Source organism: Meriones unguiculatus, chromosome 14 (assembly GCF_030254825.1).
Source record: "Meriones unguiculatus strain TT.TT164.6M chromosome 14, Bangor_MerUng_6.1, whole genome shotgun sequence".
Classification (NCBI taxonomy): Eukaryota; Metazoa; Chordata; class Mammalia; order Rodentia; family Muridae; genus Meriones; species Meriones unguiculatus.
The window spans coordinates 90,124,855-90,134,378 of NC_083361.1; the positions used below are offsets into that span (position 1 = coordinate 90,124,855).

Consider the following 9,524-nt stretch of genomic DNA (forward strand, 5'->3'; position numbering starts at 1 on the left):
TACTGAGTGCCAGGGGAAAAAAGGGAAACCTTTTAACTAAAACACTCTTTATTTTGAAAAATTAATAAATTTGGTCAATGATCAGGATCACAGAATTCTATTCCCATCTTTATTACTTTTAAATCTTACAAAATATTTCTTCAGAATAATTTTGTAGATTTAATTAATGAACTGAATTATTAAATGTTATAGAGTTTACAAAATAAAATATGATGAGTTAAAGTCATATCAACTTGCTTGCTTCCTAAACCTACAGAAAGGAAACCTGCATCTTTTTGTAGTGAGCAGCAGGAGAGCCTTCTCATAACAGGCTAATAAGATGAGTCTTTATGACTGTTGTTGTTAAAATTTGCATGTTAGGGAAAATAAACTTTGGACTTCAATCATTAGAAATACTGAGCAAAACAAAACTTCAGTCTTTTGGAATACGGAAGCTATGAACATAAAGAAATCAATACCCTGTTTTTATAATTGATAAACATACAACTTGTTCAGACATTCTGTAACAACTTGTGTGCATGTTTCTTTCCTTGGTGCTCTTCTACAGAGACAAATAGTCATCCATGGGTGAGGACAACAGAAGCTCTGTGACAGAATTCATCTTCCTGGGCCTCTCCCAGGACCCACAGACCCAACTCCTGCTCTTCTTCCTCTTTCTCCTCATCTACCTGCTCACTGTGCTGGGAAACCTGCTGATCATTGTGCTCATCCACACAGACCCCAGACTCCACACTCCCATGTACTTTTTCCTCAGAAACCTGTCCTTTGCTGACCTCTGCTTTTCTACCACCACGGTCCCCCAGGTGCTCATCCACTTCCTGGTGAAGAGGAAGACCATTTCTTTTGTGGGCTGCTCCACACAGATCGTGGTGTTACTTCTGGTGGGGTGCACAGAGTGTGCACTCCTGGCAGTGATGTCCTATGACCGATACGTGGCTGTCTGCAAGCCTCTGCACTACTCCACTGTCATGACACACTGGGTATGTGTCCAGCTGGCTGCCGGATCCTGGGCCAGTGGTGCATTTGTGTCCCTGGTAGATGCCACGTTCACATTGCGTCTTCCTTACAGAGGAAACAATGTCATTAACCACTTTTTCTGTGAACCTCCTGCCCTCCTGAAGCTGGCTTCAGCAGACACTTACAGCACAGAAATGGCCATCTTTGCGATGGGTGTGGTAATCCTCCTAGCCCCAGTCTCCCTCATCCTCATCTCCTACTGGAACATTGTCTCCACGGTGATCCAGATGCAGTCTGGGGAGGGTAGGCTCAAGGTCTTCTCCACCTGCGGCTCCCACATCATTGTTGTTGTTCTCTTTTATGGCTCAGGAATATTTGCCTACATGAGGCCAAACTCCAAGATAATGAATGAAAAGGATAAAATGATTTCAGTGTTCTACTCAGCAGTGACCCCCATGCTGAACCCCATCATTTACAGTCTGAGAAACAAGGATGTCAAAGGCGCTCTCAGGAGAATAACTGCAAAATAATATGTTTGGAGTCTGTGCCATGAGGAGCTGACCATTGTGGAAATAGAGAACAGTTTTGGGTGTCTGTTTATTTGTTTATAGTGTATTTCTTCCTCTACCCTAGTCTTTCATTCCCTTCTATTTTCTTATATTTTTCTTTGCTTGGTAGCTATGTAAAAGAAATAAAATTAGTTAAAAATAGGATGCAAAAATAAAGTAGTGAAGAGATGAGGGCATAAGAAGGGAGGAAAGAAGAAAGGAAGAAAAGTAGAGAAGGAAGATAGAAGAGTGGCAGCAAAGAAGTTTCTCCTTATTAAGTCACAGAAGTCAATAACAAAATTGATCTAATTAGACATCTAACTATACGTCAGTAAACATGTAAAGAACCACTATACCATCACAAGTGTTTATGGGAACATAGTCATTTGCTTCATTCTTTCATGAATTCAACAAATTCATAGAATTTGGGGCATAAACATGACACTTGTGTTTAATTTTAATATTCCCTATAATTTCAAAGTAATATTTCTTGTAAATGGAAATAGAATAAATTAGATGTAAAACAAATGATAGAATTCTTCTTTTAACTTTCTTGTTTTGTTAATTTTAAGTTAAATTTTCATAAAGATGTATGAGAAAATTACATTGAGAACATTCCTCCCCAATCCTCTACATCCTTTTGTATCTCCTCTCCCATTTTCCTCTTTGTTCTGATATACAGTATCATTTTTCATGCACAGTTTATCTGTAATATCTCAAAATAATACAGGAAAATATATTTTGAAAATGGATTAAATTGCTTACAATGATTGTCTGTATTCACCCATTCTCCTCCTATAATGAATATATACTTTATTTATTTATTTATTTATTTATTTATTTATTTATTTTTCTGTTTTGGTTCACCCAACTTGGTTTGATAACTATTGAGAAGAGTGCTGCAAGAGATACCAATGAGGAAGCATCTCTGTTTTGTGTTGAATTATAATCATTCAAGTAAATACCCAAGAGTTTCTTTTATACTCATTGAAAGGTCTAACTCTTTGTGACTGCATTATTCTGCTGTAATAGCTTTTGCCAAGATCAATAATGCTGTGAATAACTATTTAAACACCCTTTTACTCTACAATCCATTAGGGTAGCTGAGGATTCTTTCAGGAAAAGTTTCTCAACTTTCCACTATCAACAACACTTTTATTAATATTTCACCTAATTTTTGCCCTGTTGAGGTTAACTGTTCTTAATACGTCTGAATTTTTTATAAAGCCCATGTTCTTTCATCAATAACCTTAAATCCTGGAAAACATATAGCTAAATCCTGAAAATAAATGTCAACTCAAATACCTATATTTAACAAGATGTCTTTTAAAACAAGAACAGACTAAGCCAGCTCATGATTATCAAACCGGCTCTGCATATAATACCAAAGGGAAAGTAAACAGAGAAAGATGAAAGTTTCAATCATAAGAGAACAGTACAGAATAAATAAGAATAGATGGAAGACAAAGAGTCGATAATCCATCATATAAAATCATTATTATAGGAATTATCAAACATTTTCAAAAAATTCCTTGAGTGTGAATGGCAAAGCCTCGCGGCAGCGCTGGAATCACTCGGTCAGAAGAGATGCCGCGAGGAGGCCCTGAGACCAGAACCATCAAATGCCGGAGGGAGGTAGGGAAGGGCAGTGCGGGCACGAGTGGGAACATAGCGCAGCTCAGTCTGATAGACACACACATCCAAGCAATGAACTGCGGCGCATCCACACAATGGAACTCAGCTACTGAAAACAAGGACATCATGAAATTTGCAGGCAAATGATGGGAGCTAAAAAAGATTGTCTTGAGTGAGGTAACCCAGAAACAAAGACACACATGATATATATTCACTTATAAGCAGGTATTAGCCATATAACATACAATAAGCATACTAAAATCTATACTCCTAAAGAAGCTAAACAAGAAAGAACTTAGGGAAGATGCTCAATCCTCATTCAGAAGGACAAATGCGATAGACATTGGAAGCAGGAGAAGACAGGGAACAGGACAGAAGCCTACCACAGACAGGCTCTGAAAGACTCTACTCAGCAAGGTATCGAGGCCGAGGCTAAGACTTATAGACAAACTTTGGGCAGAATGCAGGGAATCTTATAAAAGAAGGGGGAAATAGAAAGACCTGGAGGAAACAGGAGCTCCACAAGGAGAGCAACAGAACCAAAATATCTGGGCACATGAGTCTTTTCTGAGACTGAGACTCCAAAGAAGGACCATGCATAGAGATAACCTAGAACCCCTGCACAGATGAGCCTGTGGCAGCTCAGTATCCAAGTAGGTTCCCTAGTAATGGGAACAGGGACTGTCTCTGACATGAACTGATTGGCCTGCTCTTTGATCACCTCCCCCAGAGGGGGGAGCAGCCTTACCAGGCCACAGAGGAAGACAATGCAGCCACTCCTGATGAGACCTGATAGATTAGGGTCAGATGGAAGGGGAGGAGGACATGCCCTATCAGTGGACTAGGGGAGGGGCAGAGGGGGAGAAGAGGGAGGGAAAGAGGGATTGGGAGGAGACAAGGGAGGGACTACAGCCTGATAAAAATTTACTAAATGATAATAACAAAAGGTAAAAAAGCAATTAAACATGGATTAGATGTTTAAATGGAAACTCGTGAAACTATTTCACTTCATTTTCTAATGAGAAATGCTATTTCTAGCAAGCAACCAGCACCCATTGTACATTATGTTGTATTAACTCATTACAAAGTTCAAATGTCCTGCTATGATCAAAAAGTTTGCCAAACTTTCTCCCTTGACTTTATCTTCATTCTCTATTATCATTCCTATAAATAACCAAACCTGCAGATGCTTTGTGATTAAAAACCAGCCAGATTCCGAGGGGTGGGAGGAGTTTGGGGATAGATGTCTAGAAGGCATTTAGGAGTGATGTGAAAACATAGTTCAGTAGGATTTTATGAGGGTGACCCTGGCAAGGACTCATAGTGATAGTAGAGATGGAGCCCAAATCAGCCATCTTCTGTAACCAGTCACCCTCCAGTGGTGGGACTGGGTCACCAACCCAGCCCCAAAACCTTCTACCTGCCATCTATCCTGACTGAAAAATGTGCTGGGGCAATGGAGGCTCAGAACTTGTGGGGGTGGCCAGCCAATGACTGCTCTAATTTGAGGCCCATGCCAGGAGAGGGAGCCTATGCCCAACACTGGCTGGATGACCAGGATCCAGAGTCTAGGAAGCACAGAGACCTAGGATAAAAATATCAATAAAATCAATGATGATATTCTTCTATCTTTATAGATCAGTGCCTAGCCAAATTATCTTCAAAGAGGCTTTCTCTGGCAGCTGATGGGAGCAGATGCAGGCGTATGCCCAAACATTAGGTGGAGAAAGAGCCCAAATTGGAGATTTCCATCAGGTAGGTCCCTCTCCTCAGAGCTCAGGGGATCCCTTGGAAGACATGGATGAAGAATCATAGGATCCAGAAGAGTTAAGGATACCTGGAAAACACTGCCTACAGAATCAACTAAGCCGGGCTCATAGGGGCTCATAGAGACTGAAGAAACAGTCACAGAGCCTGAATGAGTCTGTGCTAGGCCCTCTGCATGTGTTACGGTTGTGGTTTTGTGGGATTCCTAATAGTGGGAGTGGGGTGTCTCTGTGTGTTTCACCTGCTCTTCGGATCCTCTTCCACCAACAGGGTTGCCTCACCCGGCACTGATATGAGGGTATGTGCCTAGTGTTGTTGAGACTGGCTTTGCTGTGATCAATTCATGTCCCTGGGAGGCTTGTTCTTTTCTGAAGGGAAACAGGAGTGGAGGGGAGAAGTTAACTGAGGTGAGTAGAGGGAGGGAAAACTGTGGTCAGGGTTATCGTATGTATGAGAGAAGAATAAAAATAAAATTAAGAAGAAAAATGTATAGTTAAGTGATGCACATAAGAGAAAGGGAAATAAAGACAGAGACAGAGAGAGGAAAGAGGCAAATAAAAAAGGATAAAGAGAAACTGGCTAGATTCTGTAACATTGAACCCAAGGGGATTCACAACGAGATGACTTATTTCTACTCTCTCAAATTTACAAACATTCTATAATTTCATCACTTGTTTTCCTGCTAATATTATTTATATTCAATATCAGAAATTATTACAATTAGGATTAAAATAATTGCCAGAAATATAACATAAATTTTCATGTCCTTTCTCCAAGTTCTGGAAATGGGCTTGCAATATAAACTATATCTTCAAAATATAATTGTCAAATGCCTGCGAAAATGATGCACGTTAACTTCATTGCAAGAAAAATAGTCTTCTGGAAGATAATTTTTCTCAGGTATTTTTTTTGGACAGATACTGAATACTTATTTTGTTTACTTTCCATATTGAGTGTATGAGTTAAGAAAGACTTGATTGCCTGTTGCTTCTTCTTTGCTCCTTCCTTCCCTAATATTCTCCCTTACTTACTCCTGATTTTTCCTTTATCCATTTGCAAATAAAAACTTTCCCTTTCTCCCTTTCTCTTTTTTCTTTTCCTTCAGCTCAATTTCCTTTCCCAGGTATATAAAGATCCTTTTATTTTTTATTATCAATTATTACAATTTATTCAATTTGTATCCTGGCTGTGGCCCTCTCCTTTGTCTCCTCCCAGTCCCACCCTCCTTCTTTCTCCCCCTATGCCCCTCCCCTAGTCCACTGATAGGGGAGGTCCTCCTCCTCTTCTATTTGACCCTAGCCTATCAGGGCTCCTCAAGACTGGTTGCATTGTCATCCTCTAGTGCCTGGCAAGGCTGCGCCCCTCTGGAGGGGGTGATCAGAGAGCCAGCCACTGAGTTCATGCCAGAGACAGCATGTTCCCCTTACTAGGGACCCCACTTGGAGAATGATTCTATGGGCTATATGAGCCCATAGAGGGTTTTAGTTCCTCTCCATGCATTTTCCTTGGTAATGGTATCACTCAGAACAAATTTTAAGCACAAACACACATGATAAAAGAAGAAAATGTAAGAGTGGCAAAAAAGAAGAAAAATCTTCAAAATTCCTTCTCTCCACATCTCTGTCATGCTCAGCACAGTACATTGCCCTCTCAGAAGGTGCTATCTGGAAGTTATTCTCCTGAGAGCCCCTTTGACATCCTTGTTTCTCAGACTGTAAATGATGGGGTTCAGCATGGGGGTCACTGCTGAGTAGAACACTGAAATCATCTTATCCTTTTCATTCATTATCTTGGAGTTTGGCCTCATGTAGGCAAATATTGCTGAGCCATAGAAAAGCCCAACAACAATGATGTGGGAGCCGCAGGTGGAGAAGACCTTGAGCCTACCCTCCCCAGACTGCATCTGGATCACCGTGGAGACAATGTTCCAGTAGGAGATGAGGATGAGGGAGACTGGGGCTAGGAGGATTACCACACCCATCGCAAAGATGGCCATTTCTGTGCTGTAAGTGTCTGCTGAAGCCAGCTTCAGGAGGGCAGGAGGTTCACAGAAAAAGTGGTTAATGACATTGTTTCCTCTGTAAGGAAGACGCAATGTGAACGTGGCATCTACCAGGGACACAAATGCACCACTGGCCCAGGATCCGGCAGCCAGCTGGACACATACCCAGTGTGTCATGACGGTGGAGTAGTGCAGAGGCTTGCAGACAGCCACGTATCGGTCATAGGACATCACTGCCAGGAGTGCACACTCTGTGCACCCCACCAGAAGTAACACCACGATCTGTGTGGAGCAGCCCACAAAAGAAATGGTCTTCCTCTTCACCAGGAAGTGGATGAGCACCTGGGGGACCGTGGTGGTAGAAAAGCAGAGGTCAGCAAAGGACAGGTTTCTGAGGAAAAAGTACATGGGAGTGTGGAGTCTGGGGTCTGTGTGGATGAGCACAATGATCAGCAGGTTTCCCAGCACAGTGAGCAGGTAGATGAGGAGAAAGAGGAAGAAGAGCAGGAGTTGGGTCTGTGGGTCCTGGGAGAGGCCCAGGAAGATGAATTCTGTCACAGAGCTTCTGTTGTCCTCACCCATGGATGGCTATTTGTCTCTGTAGAAGAGCGTAGAAACAACACATAAATCAATTATTTCAGAACATCTGAATGCCTTCGGTGTTTTCATCATACTCCACAATATTTAGCTATGTATTTAAATCTAGATTTTATTTTGCTTACTAGCTTGACAGTTGGAAGTTACTTTGAAACCATCTCTTCTTAGATCTTTTAATAACACCAATAAGAAAGAACTATTTTCAGTGTGTGCAACCATCAGCCTGACCACCTGATGGTTCACATTTCTCAGAAAACCAGTGTTCCTTAGGGTCCCTCTCTCCTTTTATTTATGGTTCTAGGTAAGCAAACTAGTGTGTCTAAAAACCAGGTTACAGTTCTATACTTTAAAGTGAGGACATTTATGACGACTGGATTTTCTCATAGTTACAGGAAAATGCTAGTGGAACGCTCAGGGAAAGAAATGAAATGAAAAGGGTACTGTAGCAATGTCTGTGATCCATTCACTTGTCCAGCACTTCAAGATATTTTTACTTTGAAGAGGGTACTGGAGAACATTAAAAATAGCTGCCTCTTATAAGTTGTATTCAGTAATGTATTTTTTAATAATACCCAATCTGTGCTGTATATTTTTTTCATCTCTTTTTGCATAAAACCTTTTGAAGAAAAATAACACTAACTTAATGTAATGGGCATCTCTAACTCTCAGTCCTTAACTTTTTTTCTTTCACTTTTTAAAATCAAAGTTTTCTTCAAAATATTTTATGAAGTTTATTATTAAAAACTTAAAAAGAACAGCATCACACACTGATATTAATCATAACCAAAGTCTATACATCAAATCAACTTTTACACCCCTGGATAGAGTATGTACTATGAAAAAGAATGTAAAGGTAATTAGTTTTTTTTTTTAATGTAGTAGTTTTGTCAAGGATTTTTCATTTTTGGTCATACATAAGACATATTCAATAGCAAAAGTGAAAATTTTAATGTGAAGCTCCATTGCTTTATAAGGCTATTGGAATTCTCTCTTGGGACACATAAGAATATTATTATTCATAGTAGAAAGAGGAAACAAGTTATTAGAGGAATCATTAATCTGGATTCCTTAATGCCAAATGTTCTGTATCCTGCACTTTTGAATGAACAAAATACAGTTGAGAGCTAAGACAACTAAGTCATGCAGAGAAATCTCTGTATTTCAAGATAGACGTTTAGAATCAACTAAGTTAACAAAAAATAAAATATACATATAACACATGTATATAATCACACATGTATATGATAAAATAGAGTTTAAAGGGCCTTAAAGCACTATCAAACAAGCATGTGTGTGAGTGTAGTACACAAAAAATAGCAGGAGAAGCACAGGAGTCACATTTTGATGAGCATCAATCTTAGACTCTAGCCAGTTTGTACACCATTTGTGTACTGGTTCCTTGACAGGGAGCTAATCCATCCTAAGCTGCTTTGGGGTGCATGAACAATAAGACAAACTATATTCTACAAGTGAGCTTTCATAGAAAACCTTCTAATTTCCATCTTATGCCTATGCATAATTTGGCATGTGTGTGATTAAGATCAGAGGTACTATGAGAAAGGACATGAATAGGGAACAAAGACTTAATAATCCAAATCTGCCAATCAAAAAAAAAGACCCACCATATTAAACAAACTCCACCTTCCTCTAAAATCCATAAAAGAAACCACTGCGCCCCTTGAGAACTCTCACTCTTGTGGCCTATAGCCACCCTTGACAGAATAGTTCTTTCAGATCTGAACTTCTTATAGATCTGTATATTTTGTAAAGGAAACATTATTAAAACTTAAATCAGATCTGACACTTCTTAATGAAGTGTCCTAATTACTCTATTAATCTGTGTCACTTATTTCAGTTCCTTGAATAAGCCTTCATGAACCTGGAAACATTCCAGGTTCCAAACACCATTATCAAGATAAACAGCAGATAAAAGAATGATGTATTCAGGGACATAAAAGGAAAAAAAAAAAAACCCAAAAAACTGCCAAGCAAGAAAACTACATTGTATCAGCTTTCCT

At 39.8% G+C, this 9,524-nt stretch overlaps 2 protein-coding genes across 2 annotated transcripts; one reads left to right on the forward strand and one right to left on the reverse strand.

Moving 5' to 3' along the window:
- The first annotated feature begins 563 nt into the window (after window positions 1-563).
- Window positions 564-1,487, forward strand: LOC110565289 (olfactory receptor 2D3-like). The gene has a single exon (XM_060366304.1). The coding sequence runs from the start codon at window positions 564-566 to the stop codon at window positions 1,485-1,487; it is 924 nt and encodes a 307-aa protein (XP_060222287.1).
- Window positions 1,488-6,567: 5,080 nt separating this feature from the next.
- On the reverse strand, window positions 6,568-7,491 carry LOC110565288 (olfactory receptor 2D3-like). The gene has a single exon (XM_021662943.2). The coding sequence runs from the start codon at window positions 7,489-7,491 to the stop codon at window positions 6,568-6,570; it is 924 nt and encodes a 307-aa protein (XP_021518618.2).
- Window positions 7,492-9,524: the final 2,033 nt, after the last annotated feature.